Below are 23,289 nucleotides of genomic sequence, written 5' to 3' on the forward strand. Positions count from 1 at the left end.
GGCCCCAAGAGAATGGCGTGTTCTTCTTTAGGGGATCTGTCAAAGGCCGAGCAACGTCGGCGAAGTTTTTGACGAAACGGCGAAAGTAAGAGCACAAGCCGACGAAGCAGCGCACGTCAGAAGCAGAACGTGGCAGACGGAAACTGCGTACAGCACGAACTTTTTGCGGATCTGGTTGGCCATCGGATGCGTATACGAGGTGTCCCAACACGGTGATCTGATGGCGCCCGAACTGAAACTTTGTGGAGTTCAGTTGAATGCCCGCTTTTCGGAAGGCCGAAAGAATTGCAGTGAGCCGGGTAAGGTGGCTGCCGAACGTGGGAGAAAAACAATGACATCGTCAAAGTAACAAAGACAGGTGGCCCATTTGTAGCCTCACAAAAGTGAGTCCATCATACGTTCAAATGTCGCAGGAAAATGCATAGGCCAAAGGACATGATTTTGAACTGATATAAATCATCCCACGTGATGAAGGCCGTCTTCTCGCGCTTCATTTGATCTACTGAAATCTACCAGCAGCCGGATGGAAGATCGATGGACGAGAAGTATTTAGCTCCGTGCAAGCAGTCCAAGGCGTCATCGATGCGTGGTAGTGGGTAGACGTCTTGTCGTGTGAAGCTTAGAACGACAGAAAGCTGAGCTAGTTGGTAAAGATTCATTATGCAAAAGGGGGTGAGGCGTGCAGAAGGGACACAAGAGTAGGAAAGTGGAAAACACGAATGCCGACTATCAACTGAAGGAAGCACTGAGGCGAAAAAAGAAAGAAGACACTAAACTCACCTGCGCAAACTCTGGTATGGTATCACCACGTGTCAGTCGGGTACATGTGCCGTTCTACGTGAGAGATAACAGGCATAGCAGGCATAAAAATGAAGTTACGCGTCTTATGATAGAGGCATGGCATATCTAGAATGGTGGAAGTGCGTGCGTGAGTCAGCCTTCAATTACTTTACGTAAGGGAGAGATTAAGTGCCTTAACAGTTATCTCTCACGTAGACCGGCACATGTACCCGATTGACACATGGTGATACCATTCCAGAGCTTGCGCAGATGAGTTTTGTGTCTTATTTCTTTTTTCTCCTAGGTGCTCCCTTTAGTTGATAGTCAGCGTTCGTGTTGTCCACTTCTCTACTCTTGTGTCCTGTCTGCACGCCTCACCCCCTTTTTGCATAATAGTTTAGTGTGATTTTATTTAAGGGGCGATAATCGACGCAACAATGCAAGGTAACATTTGTTTTTTTCATAAGGGCAACAGGAGGACCCTTTGGTAGCATTTTGTCCACTTCTGATTGGATGACTCGACGTTCAGCATGCGATACACGATGGGAACGCCGACGAATAGGATTCGTGTCTCTAGTGTTTATACGGTGCTGAACAAGAGATGTTTGGCCTAAAGGCCCGTCGCCAAAATCAAAGATGTCACTGTACGAGTCAAGCAGGAGACGTATGTACGTGGGCTGTGCAGAGGTGAGGTCAGTTGCAATCATTTTTGCGAAGTCATCCGTTAAGGAACCAGAGCTGGGAGTTGCAAGTGGTGATAATAAACCACTCTCGGCATTCAGATCCTCGATATTAAATTCGGAACCACTAGAAACACTGGCCAAAAACATGCCGGCTGGAATCACTTGAGGGCACAAGCTTATATTGAGAAGCGGTAGAACGACGTCGTTATTAGTAACAGAGACTAGTGTATGTGGAACGGCAACGTTCTTGTTCAAAAGCACGTCGATGATGGGGCGAAACACACCGTCAGGAACCTGTGGCTGGGCGGTCAAAGCGACGTAAGTAACTGCCTCGGGTAACAGACGCATATCGTGAAGCCAGCACAAGTGCGGTGGGGTGGTTCTCGAAGCATCGGCGAGTTGAGGCAGTTCTAACTGAAGAACGCTGGCGCAATCTTTCCTAAGCCCTGTACGGCCTCACGAAGGCGGAGGAGCGTTTGCTCCTTCGCTTCTATACTAAAACACTGTTGTGCCCGGCAGTCCTAAAACATTTCGACCCTGCGTGCACAGGGAAGTGCCGGCACTGTGAGGAAAAATCTTCGGACATTTTGCACATGGTGTGGGCATGCCAGTCAACCCCGCACCTTCCCCCTATACCTAACCCTACCCGGGAGGGCAGGGAGGCGGCTCTGCTCGGCTGCTCCGACCTGGCGAGCCAGATGGCCCTGGTCGGCCGTGTCCGAATCGCGGCTACAGCCAATGGGCTACTGTAATGAGGAGCCCACCTGGTCTTAATAAGGAACGGCCCCTTAAGGACTGCTGCACCCGCTCTCTATCGATACTTCGACCAATAAAGTTTTTCAGTCAGTCAGTCAGTCAGTCGATGAGAGCAGAATGAAGGGATAAAAATTCCAATTCAAGGATAACGTTGTGAGGGCACTTGTCGATCATGGCAAAGAGAACAGAAGTAGGGCGGCCGGCTATACTTAAACGGGCAATACACATTCCAAGAACAACCAAAAGCCGCCGTCCTCCACACGAAGCACTGGGGCAGCCGCTGTGGTGAGGACCTTTTTTAAACGTCTGCATAGGTTAGCGCTGTTTACAGACACTTGGGCTCCAGGGTCGACGAGTGCTTGGACAGGTACGCCGCCTATTTTAGCGTCAATTACACTTCTCCTCGTGGGCACAGACCGAGGATTTGCTGCAGTAGTCGGCAATGCAGCACCACCTCGGAGGGCTGCATTTCCTAGTTTTCCGAAACGATGCGGCCAAAAGCCAAAGGGGACGAAAGGCGACAAGGCAGCGGCGAACGGGAAGATGGTCGACGTGTTTGCGGTGAACGAGACTGGTGTCCGTGCGGCGATGGTGAGCGGCTGGACCACCTGTTCCGAGCAGAGTTGGCGGCACCGTTAGACTCGGCGGTGGGCAATACATTGCGGGAATTTCTATCAAAACGGCTCGGGTGCGTCGGCCTTCGAGGTGTTGAGAGCCACGAGTTGCGACAGTATCGGGCGACATGACCAATGCGGCGATAGGTGAAACATATCGGCTGGTCGCCCGCAGTTCTCCACTCAGTCGGGTTGCGATAACGAGGAGAGAAGCGTCGAGGTGGAGCGAAAATAGTAGAAGAGCGTTCGTTAGCTCTGGTATAGGCGACAGCACACACAGACTGCAAACCAATGTTTTCAAGTTCCTGGCGAACGACGGTTTGTACGAGGGGAACTGAAAACGTGGTAGCATCAGAGCTACGCGAACAGAAAGTTCCGGGCGCCATCGCATCCAGTTCACGTCTAACGGTTCGCATCACGTCCTCTCATGGCGACGCATGCTGCTGTGCAGGTTGATCTTCACACGTCTACGTTGTGGCAGTATTGGGAAGTCTAGCGAATGGTTGCTAGACGCGTTGGCTTTTGGCCTGCTCGAATTGTCGGTACTCTATAATGACTGCGTCAACTGTAGAGCTGCTCTTAGCACATGAGCAGATTAAACGCGTCGTCAGCAATGCCTTTAAGCACATTTATGCCCCACCTTCTCAGCTTCTGTCATGTCGTGATAAGGTTGACGACAAAGTGCCAGCACGTCCTGGATGTACGAGACATAGGACTCCATGGGGGATTGGGCATGCGAGGCCAGTTCCTGCTATGCGGCAATATTATGACCGGCCGGTTTGCCAAACAACTCTGTCATTTTCTCTGTGCATTGGTCCCATCAGGTTAGGCCCTCTTCGTGGTTTTCGTACCACACCTTTGCCATGCCTCTTAGGTAGAACAACAGGTTGGTTAGCACGAGCGTAGGGTCCCATCTGTTGATTCCACTCACGCGTTCGTACATGGCCTCCCACTCTTCAACGTCGGCGCCATCGGTCCCGCAGGAAGTTCCAGGATCCTTGGGTTGCACAACGACAACCAAAGGTGACGGTGGCGTAGCATGCGACGGTGACGTAGGAGGCGGCAACGACGTTGATCCTGAGGGCTCACCGTCATTCATGGTGCGGACGGTAATGCCACGTCCCCTGCGGAGCTCAGTTTCCAGCCGTGGTACTTCGCACCTCTCACCAATATGTTACGGGGACGTTGCGAGTGTAGAACGACGATGTTTAGAATATATATGTATATATATATATATATATATATATATATATATATATACATATATATATATATATATATATATATATATATATATATATATATATATATATATATATATATATATATATATATATAAACGAGAAGGAAGGGGGTTAACCGAGGGGCTCGATTTTTATTAGTCATATCATAAGAAGCCAACAAACCCTGACACCAAGGTCAACATAGGGCAAATTACTTGTGCTTAATAAATTAAATAAAGAAACGATAAGTTAAAGGTAAATAAAGTGGATGAAAAAACAACTTGCCGCAGGTGGGAACGGAACCGAAGAAGCGAAGGTTGTGAGTTCGGTTCCCACCTGCGGCAAGTTGTTTTTTCATCCACTTTATATACCTTTAACTTATCGTTTCTTTATTTAGCTTATTAAGCACAAGTAATTTCCCCTATGTTGTCCTTGGTGTCAGTGTTTGTTGGCTTCTTAGGATATATATATATATATATATATGTATATATACCACTGGTATGATTTTTTAAAGAAGTATTCAAGCTATTAAACTGGGAAGGCTTAGGAGTAAGGATCGACGGCAAATATCTCAGCAACCTTCGATTCGACGATGACATTGTTCTATTCCACAACAATGCAGACGAGTTACAATAATTGATAGAGGACCTTCACAGAGAGAGTGTAAGAGTGGGGTTGAAGATTAATATACACAAGAACAAAGGTAATGATGAATAGCTGGTCAAAGGAACAAAAGTTCAGGATCGCCAGTCAGCCTCTAGAGTATGTGAAGGAGTACGTTTAACTAGGTGAATTGGTCACAGGGTATACCCTGATCATGGGAAGGATATTGATAGAAGAACAAAAACGGGTTATATTGCATAGGACAGACATTGTTAGCTCTTGACTGGAAGCTTGCCATTATCATTGGAAAGGAAGGTGTACTATCAGTGCATTTTACCAGTGCTGACTTATGGGACAGAAACTTGGAGGCTGACAAAGAAGCATGAGAACAAGTTAAGGACCATCCATTGAGCCATGGAACGAACATTGCTAGGCATAACGTTAAGAAACAGAAAGAGAGCGGTTTGGATCAGCGAGCAAAGGGGTATAAACGATATTCTAATTGACATCAAGAGAAAAAATGGAGCTGGGCAGGTCATGTAATGCGCCAGTTAGTTAACCGATGGACAATTGGGGTTACAGAATGGGTACCAAGAGAAGGCAAACGCAGTCGAGGACGGCAAAAGAATAGGTGGAGCGACGAAATTAGGAAATTCTGGAGCGCTAGTTGGAATTCGTTGGCGCAGGACAAGGGTAATTGGAGATCGCAGGGAGAGGCCTTCGTCCTTGCAGTGGCCATAAAACAGGATGATGATGAGGATGATGACGATGATGATGGGTATATACTTTTATAGTGAATAATGTGTAAAAAGGAAACGCATATACTCTGGGAAGTCTGGAAAGGAACTCCTGATACTGGGTTCGATGTGTGCCGTACAAGCGCTTCGCTACATGGGTAAATGTGGTTCTACGTGAAAGTCGGTTTCCTCAAGTTTCATAGGCCACAGAAGTTGTGTTCGCGGCATATACTTTTCGTTTACTTCACTGGCGCTGAAGAAACCCAACTTCAAGCAGTGTAATGAAGCCGACGTTCTCTAGAGTTAAACAAATTTTTTTCGGTGTTCTGAAAACAAAGATATTATTTCGTGTCATTTATTACATGCCCATATTTAGTCAAGCACTTTGAAAAAAGTGGGCATTTTGGAAACGTTTTTCTTTTTCACAAATACCTCGGAAGGTAAAGGGTTAAAAATATGTGAACTCAAAGGAAATTAGTCTATCTAAAACACAGCGCATGAGTTGCATATATGACAGCCTCAGGCACCACTAAACCATTATATGTTATGGTTTGCACACATACCTACTTACGAAGCTAGACAAAATTCATGCGTCTTTTGTGCAACACAGTAGTCAAGAAGCCCAACTAAACGAAGGAAAATGAACTGCTAACCTAAGCAAACTAAGCTAAACCTTCACCAATTCACGAACAGGTAGCTTCACGGTAAAGTGGCTCAAGGAACAGTATGCTGTGCCACCATTCTTAGTCGAACAAGGGTGGTGACCATCATGTGCTGTTCCGCAGGGAAATGCATGCAGCAGTACGACAATACCTGTTTTCCTGTTTTTGATAACGCCACATTAACCTGTTATGAGCAATAAATCATTAACCGAAAAAAATTGAAGATATAATTGCCACGCGCAAGGCACTACTCTTAATAAAATGGCCTGCAGCGCTTTGTGAAATGGGTATCAAGTTGACCTTCCGAGGGAGGGCCTTGGTTCTCCTCAGAAAATAAAGCCCTCCACCCCCCCCGGGCCCCCTATGACTTTAAGCACTGGCAGTTCTCCGTTAAAGGGATCACGGCATCTACACGTACCCTGTTGTTAGCTTGGCGAAGTGCGTTCAATGCCACTGCAGTACGGTAAAAAGTGCTTTCGCATGCGAAGGCGAAACCGATTTGTCGTGACTGAAATAAAAACGCGCCATCACCTCAGCAGTTTTAACGTTTCAATGTCGAAGGTCGAAAATTTCCTAGGCTCGGACAAATTTCAATTTTCTCCTAAACAAGGCTTAAAAAAATTCCGTAGAGTTCACAGCATTGTGCCCAACCATAGTTATACATCAAGGAAAATTCGAAAAATATTGTCCACCTTTATTTTTGGCCACCGAAAGGATGTCTCTACAAGCCAGTCCAACTAAATATTGAGTTAAAACCTAATTAGCGTAGTAATTATTAGCAACTGGTTTGTTGGGCTACTGACACGCTGAAAACATAACTCAAGCGTATAAAAACACAACTAATGATGTTAGGCTAAGCTTCTGACGTCTAAAATGGCCATTTAAGGCATGGAATTCGGCGTAGCTGATACGGTACGTTGGCCGTTACACGGTTAAAACAACCAGCACAGGTGTCTCCTCCATGGTCCGCCTCCAAGCAGCTTCCGCGCCCCGAGTTACAGAAAGATTAGTAATGGACAATGAGTAGCCCCTCCTTCCTTCTCTGGCTCAAACGATCCCTAGTCCTAACTGCACTTCACGAAGTTGGCGAGACGCTATGCATTTGAGTTGAATGACATGCATGCGGAAATGTGGAGGCCATAAGTGCTTGCGCTTAGAAACAGGGCCGTGGAGTGGGCCACTACACAACTGTGTGTACAGCTAATGTTCTTGATCAACCTTATTGCCACTACAGGTGCAAAATTGGACGCTTTATTGTTTAAAGACTGAACACGATAAATGAAACATTGAGGCTCAATAATCTAATACAACGAAGTATAATACATTGCTCTCGAATATCAGCGTCTAACGAATATTGATGCTTATAATGAACGGCGGTTACAACGAAGGTTTTTTAGGATACGACATTGTTATCGAGAGGTTTGACTAAGTACTAACCAGTGCATGGCCAGCACTACTGCCATGCATCAACTGTTATTTGATGTCACACTAACAAGCCTGCTTCGTACGGTGCGAATTGTCTTCAATTCCAGCCGCTGCGGCCGCAGGCACTAGGCGTTACATCGTATTACTAATCCTGCAAAAGACTATAAAGCTTTCACACAACACTGAATAAGACCGACTTGTCTATGACGCACCTTTTTCAAAATTATTTCATTGCTGCCAAAGATGCCGCAGAATGACGACTCTGGGGGAGGGCCATTTTCACTTGGTGCCTAGAATGCAAGAGATCACAGAATAGAATAATGCACAGTTATAAATTATTGATTCTGGAACTGAATGTGCTTGTTACAAGCTGCATACTGACTGCATTCAATCATTCAAGAAGGATGATCTCTAATTTTTTTCAAGGTTTTGTCGTTATAGTTTTACTAAAAATGCTCTGTGAACCAGATAAATAATGTTGGTCTTAAAGGTGTTCTATGCTGCTTGGCAAACACGAGTGCGAACACTTGCCATTCATGTGCGCATTTACCCATAATTCGTTAGATTTGATTAGTGGTTTTGGTGCACACGTTATTAACCAAAAAACTGAAGCCCGCAATCAGCAGCAAGACTCTCCTACTTAGTATAAATGCCGAAACTAACCCAATGTTTCGTGTTGCATGTTCCCAAAATGTGCTGTGAATATTTACATTGATACTCCACAAAACTCTGTCCCACATTGTTCCTAGGAAATGCACATATGAAAGCGATACACTGATTAGTTCGAATAATCCGATAGCATTCAACAATTCGGTAATCCGACAGCGTACAGATTTTTATAGAAATGCTTGCCAGGGCTGCGCTCTACTCTGCAAACGGTCGCGAAATGTTACACGTCAGTGATAGTTGTACTGTCCATCTGTGTTTGAACTATGTCAGCATTACCGAGTACGCCCCTTTGCCGAGTAAAAAAACCTGCTGTCACTGGGCTCATGAAATAACAAAATAGGAAAGTTCACCACATACGATGTAATAATTTAGCCCATGGTCAACATTGTTGTCGAGTATATGACTAGTAAAATCATTTAGGGTGTCCGACTATTGGATAATTTCGAATAACGAATCGAATATTCACTATTTGCAAATGCGAATATTTTTCGAATCTGTTCTAATATTTGAAAGCGTACACTACGCCCATATAAACGGAAAATTGGACCGAAAATACGGTAAATTTTAACCCCCGCGGGCACAATGCAGACATAAACCTGAGAACGCGCGTAGTGGAGCAGGCTAGGTCACTTATGTCGCCATACTTTACAGGTTGTACAGCGATCATTCGCACTCACTGAAAAGCCCTCTCCATGCGAAGAAACTACCTGTTTGCTTCTAATGCTCCATTTGCGTTTTAATAACAACCGTACATAACGCATCATATAATGACAGAAACTTGCTAACTTTAACAACACTGGCATGTGAACATGGTCTTCTTTAGCGAGGTGTTGGCACTTTTTCGTATCGGGTTTCCTGTTTCCAGCCTATTTCGTGGGTTGATCCTGAAGATACTGCAGTGTAAAAATGTGACTAAGCTTATGATGATGACGATTACGAACCACTTTGTTCTGAGGGTCACGCTGATGATTATTACAATGGCAATGATGCCGGTGATCATAATTGATGCAAAAAAAATCAGATGGCGATTCACCCTTTACATGGCACCGATCAAAGGTTGTCGCTAGACCATGGCTCTCATCATAAATTATGAGCACATTATCTTTAAACAACTAGCAGTTTTTCCTGAGCTTCATGGTTTTCTCAACCCCTGGCAGCATGGACTTCGTAAATGGCTTTAAACCACTACTCAGCTTTTAGAAACCATTCAGGATTTCGCAATTATTCTTGATGAGCAAGGGCAAATTCATATTATTTTTCTAGATTTAGAAAAAGCATTTGGCCGGGTATCACACACTAAATTCATGATAAAATTGAAACTTATACTTAAAAAATCAGTCGCTTCTATCTTGGATTCAAGCATGCCTTACTTCGAGATGGCAAACTATTAACATAGACGGAACACATTCACCTTCAGGGCCTGTACTATCCGGAATCCCACAGGGCTCAGTGCTTGGGCTCTTATTTTTCTTAATGTTCATCAATGATATTGCACAGGAACTGCCAACTAAAAAAAAATTGCTTGCTGACGATTGCGTTTTATATAAAGAAATCCGTAGTCCTACTGACCAATCGCTGTTAAGTGCCTCGCTGTCTACAATGCAGTCATGGTGCAGCACATGGCAAATGAAAGTAAATGCGCAAAAAACGGTAGCAATGACCGTGACGCGGAAACGACACCCTTAAACAATCAGTATTCGATCGATAGCCAATTTTAGACGGCGTGACAAGCTATAAATATTCGGACGTAGTTAGCAGCTCGGACTTAAAGTGGAATGAGCACGTGGCATACATAGAAAAGAAAGCCATGCAGAAACTTGGTTACTTCAGGGGTTGCTTCACCCCGTGAGATAAAGATACTAGCTTACAAAACTTTCGTCCACCTGATTCTCGAGTATGGGTCCGTCGTCTGGGATCAACATAGCGATATTAACATAAAAAAGGTGGAAAAAATTAAGAGAAAGGCGATAAGATTTCTATTGAATTCCCTTTAGCCGATAGGCATCACCAATTGATATGCTCGAAACAGCAGAACTAGTTACCCTACAAAAACGGAGATATAAAGAACGATTAAAGTACATGTATCTGCTCTATCATGGAAAATTAGGCATCGACAAAGACATGTATACCGAGCCTCTCGCTCTTCGATCAACTCGGTATATCCGCTCTAAGCAGCTTAAAGATTACTACTGCAAAACAAAAGCGTTTAGAAATTCATATTTTCCCTGAACCTTCAGGGAATCGAATGTACTTCTTGCTGCGGTGGTTGCTTGCGACACCGATAAATCATTCTTAAAACTGCTTAAAGAAATTGTATAAATGAGCGGGGTAAATCAGTGCCCTCCTTTCCTTTTTTCACACCTTTGTTTCTTTTTTTTCGGCCTCTCCTTCCACGTAACTGAACGCACGTACTTTGCGATGCGTTTGCCACTGCTACACATTTTTATACATGCTACTACGTTTTGTTTGATAGGATATATGTTCTGAAGTCGTTTGCCACGCTTTGTATATATATTCTTTTTTTGTTTTTCTGTCTCTTAAGTGTTCGTCAACTTAGCGCCAAGAGCACTTTACACTTTCTTCTTCTGGAATCGTTGTACATTGTTAGCTCTAAATGCTACGTTTTCGAAAATGACACGCTGTTCACATTTTCAAATTCAGTGCTATTTCATTTTGCTCACGCTTCACACCTTGTACTCAATTATTGTTCGTCATGTATATAACCCCTTCTGCTTAAGGCCTCTAATCAGAGGCTGGCAGTAATCTTTTAATAAACAAACAAATAAATAAATAAATAAATAATACGGTTAATACAGCAAATTTTCACCAACGCCTGACCTAGGAAGACAGCGGCTTTCATGAACTTTAACTAGAGGCTGAAACGAATTCAAGCATTTTTACAGTCTTGCCACGCACCTTCAACAAATTTAACTCACTTATCGCGGAACTTGTAGCTAGTGATAGTAATGAGAATTTTCGCGATGCAGTAACTCATATAAAGAAATAAGAATTCGTACAAACTGGCGTTAACTGCTTTCCATGCTGCTTATGTTATGATGCGTCACGATGCAGCGCTTAACTTCAAGCAAGATTGGGCAACGTGCGCACTACCACAACTAATGCGTGCAGCGTAACATCATTTTTCCGTGTTGTTTCTTCCGTAGTCCACTCCCATCTCCATGCTGAAGTGCAAGAAGATAAATTAACCGAATAGACATAGCTCACCCCTGTCACTATTATCTCAACAATGAGGCTACCTAAGTGACCGTGAACAAGAGTATTTCTACAGCAAGGTGGCTCTTTAAAATACCGGAAGAAATGACGAAATTATCAAGAGATACGATTTCATTTTGCGGAAATGAGTCCGGTTGCTAAAATATGCGCACTGACGCCAAGTATTGCACATAAAATGAGTTGTACACAGCTAACCTCTGCGTCAACCGCGTCAGTATTATCCAGGATGTCGTCGTTCTCAACGGGAAGTGTGCCTTCACATGGTTCCTAGAATGCAGAAAAGACAATCCACCAGTAATTGCAAGATTTATACCAGCAAAAACATAGTTTGTCTACTGTCACCAAGCATAAACAGCAATTACCTCATGAGACGTGCAACCACTGAACAGACCCTGAATGATAGGCCCGGTTCGATCATAAAACAAAAACAAAAAGACAATCTAGCAGTTATTTTGGTGTCTCGTAACAACCAATCTTGCCTATGCTATAATATAGTGGTGCCAAGTAAATATGTATGGTCGCAGCATACGTTGATAACTGTTATACATATGCATAAGCGACGCACTATGAACAGATAACCTCTGGCGCAATCCTTGATTATCTGCATAGCCCACATTGTCACAACAATCAGTGGAAACAGTACCCTGACTAGGTTACTAACATGCGAAAAAATTCACAATCACTTTAGGATATGCCAAAGAATGTGAAGGCGAAAGCCTGCGCACTCAAAAGGCATCTGCTAAATTACTTGACAGTCTCATTGGAATGCGTTGTTAAAAGAGAAAAGAAGCCACCATGAACGGCAATACTTATTCCAGCAAAAGCAATGTTTGCTTACTGTCACCAAAGATAAACACAGGTAATTACCTCATCAGATGTGGTACGCCTGAACGACAGCTGCAAGGGAGGACTGCGTTCATCCTGCGATGCAAAAGACGATCCATCATTAATCGTGTTTTATCGCAACAACCAATCTTGTGTATGGTGTTCCGGGTGAAAAGAGACCATACAGACGCAGGTACCGGGTGTCCGGAAATTATATTTTGACAGGGCCCGCTCGACGAGGCGGGAGCGGGACCAAACACCACTGGCCCTCGTTTTCATAACCACCGATTCCATTGCTCGTGCACCGTCAGCCTACTGGGAGCGTCGTCATCGTCTTTTGTGATCGGATCCCTGTGGCACATAGTAGTGCGCTACAGGGCCCCCCACCCCCTCCCTTGTAGCGAGGAAGCCGTGACCTGAATGGATGGCGAAGAGCATATGGTGATAGTGCGAAACGCACGCGGCCAGTAGGACTGGCCTGGTCGGGAATGAATGTGGTAGCAGAAGTAGCTAAAGCGTCGGAGTCCAAACAAGCAGGCTTCAGACGGCCGACAGAAACCGTGTCTTCCCAGCCATTGATGAACAATAGAAAGTTTTTAGGTGCACGCTTGAGTACTTTGAACGGACCACAATACGGGGGCCGTAAGGGAGCACGCACAGCATCGTGGCACACAAGTACGTGCGGGCAGCTCTGCGAGCAGTTAGGCCAGGGTTGACGTATACCCGGCGGGAAGAACGTCGTTGTCGGGGAGGAACGACCGTACGCATAGCGCTGCGTAGATGGTAGGCATGGTCGGAACCGCCAGTGGGTACGATGGGCGAGTTGCCGAATAATTCGCCAGGGACTCGATGAGTTGTGCCAAACGTAAGCTCGGCGGCGCTGGAGGCAGATTCACTGCGAAAAGCGGTGCGCATGCCATGCATACCAAAAGGAAAGCGGTCGATGCATGGTAAAGGAAAAGTCAAATTCATGAGTGAAGCCTTCAGTGGGCGGTGAAAAAGTTCGATGATCCCATTGGATATCGGGTGAAAATAGCTAGTCTTGATATTGGCACCGACATCCGCGTCGCTGCTGATAGCCAACGGCGAGCAACGAGCGACCACTCCGCCCCCCCCCCCTTCCCCAATGTCATTGACGCAGAGGAGCCGAGAGAGATTGCTGAACAATGTTGAGGCGAATTGACGGCCCCGCTTAGTCCTAATGGTGGAATAGTGGCTCATCAAGAGTATGATGAGTGCTCGAGCTATCGATTTGGCCGTTATGCCCAGGAGGGGCATCGCTTCAGGCCACCAGGTGAACCTGTCAATGCAGGTTAACAGGTAGCGATGTATCCCGCAGGGAAGAAGGGCGCTAACAATATCGATGTGCAGATGGCTGAAGCGAGCGTCCGTGGATGGAAATGTGCCAAGAGGTGTCACAGTATAACGATGCACTTTAGAATGTTTGCAGTTGAAGCATGCGTGTGACCAGCGACGGACGTCTGCGCTGATACTGAGCCACACATAACGAGAAGTGACGAGTCGCAGTGTCGTGCGAATGACAGGATGAATGGAGGGCATCAAAGACGGGCCGTTGGTATGGGCGAGGCACGTAAGGACGAGGACGTCCGGTTGACGTATCATAAACGAGGGGCACGTCACAGTGAGGAAGCAAGATATATTTAAACAGCAGAGAGGTGCCGCTCGTATGAAGCAGCTGGAGCTCGGCGTCGACACTCTGGGTGGTAGCCACGGTCGTGAAGTGGATGACCGGTCAGCCGTGGTCCGTTGCATGGATGGCGGTGAGAGAAAGTGCGTCGGCAACGGCATTGGATTTTCCACTGACGTCACGAATGTCGCTGGTGTACTCAGAAATGTAGGCGAGCAGTCTGATTTCGCGGGGAGCGTAGGGGGTGCTGCTGGACACTAGGGCGCGTCAGTGGTTTATCGCCAGTGAAAAATGAAATGTGAAAAGCGCTTCACATCAAAACATATGGCAAGCAGCTCTCGGCCAAACGTGCTGTAGCGGCGCTCAGGGGGCGCAAGCGTCTTGGAAAAGAAGGCGATGGGCTCCCAAGCACCAGCAACGAACTGCTGCAAGACTGCGTTGACAGCGGTGTCCGATGCGTGAACTATGACAGAGGTTGAGGTGTCGCATGTGGGTGGACGAGGAGCGTCGCGCTGGCAACGGCTTCTTTGATGCCTCTAAACACACGGTCGAGTGTAGTGAGGCGGCAGTGTAGCAGTGTAGCGGCGGTGTAGTGTAGCGAGTGTTCCAGGCCGCGGGAGGATTCTGTGTCTTGAGGTCAGAGGGAAGTTCGTGGAGAGGCTGCGGTATATTGGCGCAGCGAGGAATGAAGCGGCGGTAATAGCTTGCGAGGCCAAGAAATTCGGGCAGTTGCATGGTGGTGGACGCTGAAGAAACTCACGGATGGCTGTGACGCGGGTCGAGAGTGGACGAAAGCTGTGTGCGTTGATGCAACGGCCAAGAAAATCCAACTCCGTAACAGCGAACTCGGTCTTCGGACCGTTAACAAAAAGATCAAGCTTGCCCAGTCTTGAACACTTGACGTAGATGAAGCTTGTGAGCTTCGGCGGTGGTGCTGTAGACGAGGATGCCAAGATAGGCAATGGCGCACGTCAAGCCACGTAATACCTGGTAAACAAAACGCTGAATGGTGTGGGCCGCATTACGAAGACCAAATGGCATGTGCAGGTATTCGAACAGGCCGAAGGGTCTTATAATGACGGCCTCCGGAGCATCTGAGGGCTCCACAAGAACATGGTTTTAGGCTTTCACCAAGTCGACCTTGCTAAAAATGGTGCAGCCGTACAGTGCTGACGTAAAATGCTGAAAGCGAGGTATTGCACCAGCCCGGGGCAGTGAGAGCACGGCAATCGCTGCAGGGGCGCCAGTCACCGGCCTTCTTAGGCACCATATGGAGTGGCGAGGCCCAAAGACTGGAGGAGGGATGCATGAAGACAAGATCAAGCATGTGCTCAAACTCCTCTTTGCGGACAGCTAGATGATCCGGCGCGAAAAGACGAACCCGAGCAAACATGGTAGAGCCAGTTGTGACGATATCATGTGTCACGCTGTGAGCGACCGAGGACTGAAAGGAGAGGGGTTGGAAGACGGTCCGGGAACTTGACAAGGACGACTGACCAAGGGTCGGGAACGGCCATGTGGGCCTGGACAAGCTGGAGTGGTGGAGTGTGACAGGAAGCGCCTTGGACGGTTAAGTTCGTCTCGGCGTCCAAGGCGCGGCTGCACCGCACGTCGACGACGAGCTTGTAGGGCAAAAGAAAGTCGCCTCCGATGATGGTTTGGCGCATGGCCGCGATGACAAAGTTCCAGCGATACGTACGGCTGAGGCCGATGTCAAGAGTCACCGATTTTTGGGCGTAGGTCCGCATGGTCGATGCTTTGACCGCGGTGAGAGGAGGTGAGTCGGAAGGATGGCGGCGCTCAGCCAACGTAGGAGGAAGGATGAAGATCTCGGCGCCAGTGTCGACGAGATAGCGGCCTTTGGTGACACGGTCGGTGACGTGGAAAAGACAACTGGACGTGGGGCAGGGAACAGCGGTCGCTGTCCGTGTTCGTCCCAACTGTTTTCAGCATAGGAGGAGGGCTGGCGGCACTGGTTTGCGCGAGAGCCGCAGCGACAGTGGTACCAGAAAACCGTAATGCGAGGAGGAGAACGGTGTTCAGAGTGACCGGGGCTGGGGCGGCGAGGTTGTGACGAAGAACGCGGTTATCGTGTTCGGATGGCAGCGACCTCAGCAGTCAATTGCGCTACTTGCCTTGTGAGCTCCTCGTTAGCTTTGAGGAGATGCTCATAGCTGTCGTCAGCGGTTTCGCCATGGGACGGAGAGTCAGGAGAGCGATGGGCTGTGGCAACGGAGAGAAAACCGACATCCATAATCTTGTCGGCCAACTGCGCCATATATTTCAGTGTCGAGGATGAAGGCACGGTCAGGATCATGTGCACCTGTGGTGGAAGGCGCTGCAGAAAAAGTTCCCGGAGAAGTGCGCTGTCGGTTGGAGGAGCCAGCTCTCCAGCCAAGATTTGCATGCGACGCAATAAGTCGGTAGGTTTGCGGTCGCCGAGCTCCTCCAATGTAAGAAGTTGCTGTAATCAATGCTGCTCAGTTTCTTTCGTGCGCTGGGTGAATGTCGCCTTAAGGTGGTCATAGGGGCATTCGACGGGTGGGCAGCGTAGAAGATCGCGAAAAATTACAGCAGTATGAGGTGGAAGCGCTCCAACGACGTGATCGAACATAGTCAACTACGAACTGAGGCGGTTGCGACGGAACAAGGATTCGATGGTAATGAATGAAAGTTCCGAGTCCGACGACCAGAACTCCGGGAGCTTGAGAGCGGAGACCTCGGGATCGCTGGGCGGTAGCGCTGACGGCAGTACTTGATTGGGATAATCCGAGGCCATGACTTACTTCATAGAAGGCTAACAGCAAAGACAGCAGGTCTCGAACTCCTTGCGGCAGAAGGTCCAGCGAAGCGGCGGAGTCACCAATTTGTAGGTGAAGAAAAACCCCACAGAAAAACCGCTGGTGCCTGGTGTCCACAAATTATATTTTAACAGAGCCGACTTATACAGGTGGGAGCGGGACCAATCGCCACTGACCTTCGTTTTCGTAACCGCTGATTCCACTGCTCGCGCAACGTCAGCGTGCTGGGCATGTCGTCATCATCTTTTGTGATCGGATCACAGTGGCACGTAGCAGTGCACTACAGTGTATTATACTGCTACAATGTAAAAAAGTGCGGTGGCTACAATCGTTGATAAAAAGTATATAACTGACATTACCACACTATAATCAGCTCACCTCTGTCTTAAGAATGTCAACATCACCCACGATGACATCGCGGTCAGCGAGAATAGTGTCTTTGCTTGGTTCCTAACATGAAAAAGAAACAATCCGCCGGGAATGGCATTACTTACTAGAAAAAATGTAGTTTGCTTACTTTAGCTTACACATCTAAGTATCTTATGAAAATGGCTGCTATAGAACATGGGCTGAAAGGGAGGACTGCTTTGAAAAAATGTAGAAAATATTCCACCAGGAAGGGTCTTATCTCCCAGCAACAACCATTTTTCCTATGCTGAAATATGGTTTTGACAAGTAAAAGCCAAGTAAAGACAACACAAACAGATGATCTGGTCAAGGGCACTCGAATTAAGGTTGGATGAAGGGCACGAAACAGCACAGAGTTGTTACCTTACATTACAGAAAGAAATGTGGTTTCCACTTTTGTTCAGAAATGTTATACATAAGTGACGTATGCTAAAAACGCCTCCCCTCTGCCTTCATCACGTCAGCATTATCCACAGTGCTACAGTACTTAGCAAGAAGAGTGCCTTCACTGGGTTATTAAATTGCAAGAAAGCCAATCCCCCGGAAAAGGCGCGGTTTGCCCATGGTGACAATACATCGCCAAACATTGACCCAGCTAATTATCTCATCCCAGGTTCTGATACAGAACAACATACAGAACGATACCTAAATGGGGAAACATGCTTGACACGTGGTGTTGTCTCGTGCTAGCAACCACTCTTGCCAATGCGTTACTATAACGCTTCCAAGTACATATCGAGTAACGGCAGCACGCAGAAGTGTTTTAAGCGAGGCAAGTTGGTTTAGCACTCAACACAGCGAACGGCGCGGACGACGGGACAATCGAAATGGACAGCCCCATGTCTACACTCTCCCACAAAATATTGCGGAGCACACGAGTGCGCGGCGATCCCCTTCTAGCGGCCCACCTCTGGTGTCGAGACCAACACCTGCGCGCATGCGCGTCCCTCCGAGACTGCAAGCGTGCTTGTTTCCGCGCTTCCTCCTTGCGCGCCGGCATACGCGCCGGCGATATTCTAACGTAGCCGCGAGGTGCCCTTCTTGCGATTGGCGCTGTGGCGCCTTCAACGAGCAAAGTTATGCGAAGCGTCAGCCTGCGCGCACCACTGCGGCAGCTTTTAGTCTAGTCACGAGCACGTACGCGTAGGGCCCGGTGGCCAACGCAACAAGCAATTTTTTTTTCTGCGCTGCGCCTTCTCGAGGACGATCTTCATTGTTTCTTTCTTTTTACGAACGGGGCGTCCCCCGCAGAAGAGGGTGGCAGCAAACGCGCTCTATAGAAGGAGACAGGCAAGTCGAAAATGAACTCTTGATTTCAGTTGTGTATAAACGAAGTTTTGCTCGTCGAAGCCGCCACAGCGCCAATCGCAAGGGGGACACCTCGCGACTGCGCTCTGTTATCGCCGGCGCGCAAGGAGGAAGCGCGGAAACAGCTTGCAGTCTCGGAGGGACGCGCATGCGCGCAGGTGTCGGTCTCGACACCAGGGGGGCGCTGCTAGGAGGGGAGAAGCGCCGTTTTGCCACGCGCTCGCACGCTTCCCAATATTTTGTGGGGGAGCGTACATGCCCTGTACATTTAACTTGGCCTGTATATACGCTGTTTTTCGTGTTCAACAACACACAAGCCCCATCTCTTTTACATTTCCCAGCAAATATATTTTTATATTATTGGATATCCCTTTCTTAAACCAATCAGCTCATGATAACAGGGCTTTGTTGAAAAAAAGGTAACATTACTAGCATCACTAGCCAGTGAACACATCGCGTCAATTAATACTTGAACTTGAACTTGCTTCTTCATTATGATCCCCTAATCTTGCTTATTTAACCACTATGCTCTAATCAGTCCACAATGGAGCCGCTCGATTTATCTCACAATATTGCAACTACAGCGGAAGCATTACGCAAACTAAAAATATTTTTCAATTCTTTCTTTGAACACTTGTGATGATGTAGCACTCTTCTCGCTGTCTCACAAGTACGTTCACGGACGAAGGCCATCACCTATGACTCTGGCTAAAAGAATAGTCCGTGTGTCTCCAAGCGACAGCAAACAACATTACTTTTGTTCTGACCAGCTACGTGGCATTTTTATATATTTAAACTCTAGGTAAAAATAGCTGGGATACCCTGTATAAATCGGGTAACAGACTTTCACCACTAAAGTACAGACCCATTTTCTTAACTAGCATTCGCTGCAATGTAATGGATCATATATTATACCCGCAACCATTTACCATTCTTGAAAGTAATGCCTTTTTCACATTGTCACAACATGGATTTCGGCGCTCGTTTTCCTTTGAAACGCAACTTCTTTTCACGCCTTCGCTGCATGCTCTACTATACCAGGGTTCCCGTGCTGATTGTACTTTTCTTGATTTTTTCATGGCAGTTGACAAAGTATATCAAACATTACTAATGTATAAGCTGGCCTTGCTTAATTTGGATCTTAATCTACTGCTATGCCTGGAGTGTTTTTTTACTAATCGCGTTCAGTGTGTTACTATAAACGACCACGATTCACCACGATATGAGGTAACATCCGGTGTTCCTCATGGTTCTGTTTTAGTTCCATTGCTTTTTAAATTTATGTTGATGACTTACCTAACCAAGTGTCTCCATTAATGCATTTATATGCAGACGAGTGCGTTTTTTTACCGCGAAGTCCGTGACCTCAGTGACGAGCAGGTCTTACAAGCCTACCTTAATTTTGTCGCAATTTGGTGTAAAACTTGGAAAATGGAACATAACCTTAGCCAGTGTAAAATAATGCGCGTTTCCCGTCAGAACATTTGTCCCTCCGTCTTACAACTTAAACAATATTTCACTAGAGACAGTATCTACCTATAAGTACTTAGGAGTTCTCATATCTGCTACTCTGACTTGGATACCCCACATTCACTCGATAATCTCTAATTCTAACCGCACGTTAGGGTTTCTCTGGCGCAACTTCTGTAAAGCCCCTGTCCCTCTAAGAATACTCGCATATCATCATCATTTATCATCATTTATTTTCCTTAAGGACTCCTGTCGGGGTATTACATAAGGGGGGGTTACAGAAGATAAGGATAGAAACAAAGATATGGTTACAATTTCTTACAAGACTCAGCCTGTGGATTCGCATTAAAACAAACAAACAACAACAGCAAAAAAGCCAAGAGGCACGCTGAATAGAATGCAAGAGCAAATCAGCAAAACAGTCACAATGCGAGACGGCAATCGCAAAAGAATGAAGGCACAGTACGGTCATTATAAGGTTAGGGTTTAAGGTGATCAGTAAGCAGCTGCTTGAAGATAATGGGGTTGCGCTCATTGACAACTCTATCTGGTAAATTGTTCCACTCTATAATGGCGCTAGGCAAAAACGATTGATTAAAAGAAAACGTTGAACCATGCAAGCGCTGGATGCTGCAAGAGTTAAAAAGGCGACGAGATGTACGGGTTGGTGGGATTAGAAGCCTTCCATGCAGTTCGGGGAAGTTATAATAAAGTCGCTGCAAAAGGCACAGTTTCGCAATTTTCCGACGCAACACCAATGGTTCGAGTCCTAGAGATGATTTAATCGCACTGACACTTTCTTCACGGCTGTACCTGGAAGTGATGAATCTAGCGGCACGATTTTGTATTGATTCTAACATATTAATTAAGTAAGCTTGGTGCGGGCTCCAAATAGCTGAGGCGTATTCAAGTTTACTTCGAATAAAAGTTTCATAAGCTAGTTTTCTTGTGGATGAGGGACACAGCGCAAGGGTACGTCTGACGTAACCAAGTGATTTATTAGTTTCGGTAGCCAATTTTGTTATATGGTCGCACCAGGTCAACTTGCTATTAATAGTAATACCGAGATAACGATACGATTCAACGGTGGATAGGGCTGTCGAGTTTAAAAAGTACGAGTGATTCTTGTTAGAGTGTTTACGGGATACCTGCATAACTTTACATTTGGAGATGTTAAGTTTCATTAAAGAGTTGGAACACCAGGTTTCTAATGAATGTAAGTCTTTTTGGAGCGTTGCATGGTCGGCTGGGTCTGTAATGCGACGGTAGATTACGCAGTCATCTGCAAAAAGTCGGATATTTGATGATATGCCGTTGGGAAGGTCGTTTATGAAGATGAGAAAGAGTAGGGGGCCGAGGACGGACCCCTGTGGTACTCCGGAGATGACGCTAGCAGTGGCTGAGCAATGATTTCCGATAGTTGTGTACTGGAATCGATTAGTAAGAAAGCAACGGATCCATGACAGTGCGAGAGGGTCGAGACCGAGGCATGAAAGTTTGGCCAAAAGCCGCTGATGGGGAACACAGTCAAATGCTTTGGCGAAGTCTAGATATATGACGTCAGTTTGAAGTGATGAGTCTAAATTCAGGTGAAGTTCAGTAATAAATTCAAAAAGCTGTGTATCGCATGACAAACCAGGCCGGAAACCATGCTGATTGTGAAAAAAGAAGGAATGATTACCGAGGTGACATGCTATTTGCGAATATATTATATGTTCTAGGAGTTTACAGGGAATACTCGTTAGGGAAATGGGGCGATAGTTGGAAGGATCAGAGTGGCTGCCTGACTTATATACCGGTACCACTTTACTAATCTTCCAGTCATTTGGAAGTGAACTATCAGTAATGGACTGGGTAAAAATTATTTGTAATATTAGACTAGAAATTGCTTTCGTACCTTTTAGTATCTTAGCAGTGATGTTATCTGGCCCGGGGGCACTAGAAATCTTTAGGTTATCAATAAGTTTCATAATGCCTTGAGAAGTAATTGTAATGGGAAACATGAGGGGAAAACTGTGGCTGGGCAAATCAAAGTCCTTCAGTGCAGGCTCACGAGTGAAAACAGAAGAAAAATATGAGTTCATTACGTCTGACCGCTGATCATGCGGCACGTTTGAACCGTCAGGATAAGTCAAGGAAATGTTATTGGATCTATTGTTTGGTTTCAGAATATTCCAAAATTTTCTGGGGTTGACACGTATGATGTTAGACAAATCGTGGTGGAAGAACTTCTTTTTGGATTGTTTCAAAGTGCTAGTATATTTGCGCAGGCATTTGAAGTACTTGTCCCACTTTGAACAAGATTTAGAGCGTTTCGCATCACGGAACAGACGTTTTTTCCTTCCCGACAGCCTCCGAAGTGTGTTAGAAAACCAGGGTTTTCTAACACACTTGTTCCATCAAAACTGGAATACGCAGCTTCAATCTGGTACCCTTACCAAGGTAATCTATCTCAAACATTTGAACTTTTCCAGAATAACGCAACTCGCTTTATCCTTTCAAATTACAACCGCACAGCCAGCGTAACACTAATGAAAAATAGCTTATTATTGGCATCGCTGCCATTACGGCGAAAGGCTTTCTGTCTCTGCCTTTTCCATAAAATTTACAATCACACGTCTTTGAGAAACCAGCTCATTTCAACACCAACCTATTATTCGCCTCTGGTTGAGCACAAAAATAAAGTCGGCTGCATTCACTGCAATACGAAGACGTTATCTTATTTTTTCTCATTGACACTTTTAATCTAATTAAACTATTTGAGAAGTTGAATAATTAGTTAAGACTAATTATCCAATTAGGTGGAATGAAAATAATATAATTAATCTCCAAGCGACTGCAAAGTAACGGAGCATATATTATACTCGCAACTATTTACCTTTCGTGAAAGGAAAGCTGATACGGTACGTTGGCCGTTACACGGTTAAAACAACCAGCACAAGTGTCTCCTCCATGGTCCGCCTCCAAGCAGCTTCCGCGCCCCGAGTTACAGAAAGATTAGTAGTGGACCATGAGTAGCCCCTCCTTCCTTCTCTGGCTCCAACGATCCCTAGTCCTAACTGCACTTCACGAAGTTGGCGAGACGCTATGCATTTGAGTTGAATGACACGCATGCGGAAATGTGGAGGCCATAGGTGCTTGCGCTTAGAAACAGGGCCGTGGAGTGGGCCACTACACAACTGTGTGTACAGCTAATGTTCTTGTTCAACCTTATTGCCACTACAGGTGCAAAATTTTACGCTTTATTGTTTAAAGACTGAACACGATAAATGAAACATTGAGGCTCAATAATCTAATACAACGAAGTATATTACATTGCTCTCGAATATCAGCGTCTAACGAATATTGATGCTTATAATGAACGGCGGTTACAACGAAGGTTTTTTAGGATACGACATTGTTATCGAGAGGTTTGACTAAGTACTAACCAGTGCATGGCCAGC

General features: G+C 46.1%; 1 protein-coding gene across 1 annotated transcript in view; it reads right to left on the reverse strand.

Annotated features, from left to right (window-relative positions):
• Positions 1-2,544: 2,544 nt before the first annotated feature.
• Positions 2,545-23,289, reverse strand: part of LOC129385945 (uncharacterized) — a 35,573-nt gene continuing 14,828 nt past the window's right edge. The window contains exons 6-9 of the mRNA XM_072289441.1: positions 12,254-12,307; positions 11,582-11,653; positions 7,696-7,773; positions 2,545-2,595 (exon numbers count right to left, since the gene is read on the reverse strand). Of these exons, the coding sequence (XP_072145542.1) occupies positions 2,545-2,595; positions 7,696-7,773; positions 11,582-11,653; positions 12,254-12,307 (255 nt within the window). The remainder of the gene's footprint in view (positions 2,596-7,695; positions 7,774-11,581; positions 11,654-12,253; positions 12,308-23,289) is intronic.

This window comes from Dermacentor andersoni, chromosome 7, assembly GCF_023375885.2.
Source record: "Dermacentor andersoni chromosome 7, qqDerAnde1_hic_scaffold, whole genome shotgun sequence".
In the NCBI taxonomy this organism is placed as follows: Eukaryota; Metazoa; Arthropoda; class Arachnida; order Ixodida; family Ixodidae; genus Dermacentor; species Dermacentor andersoni.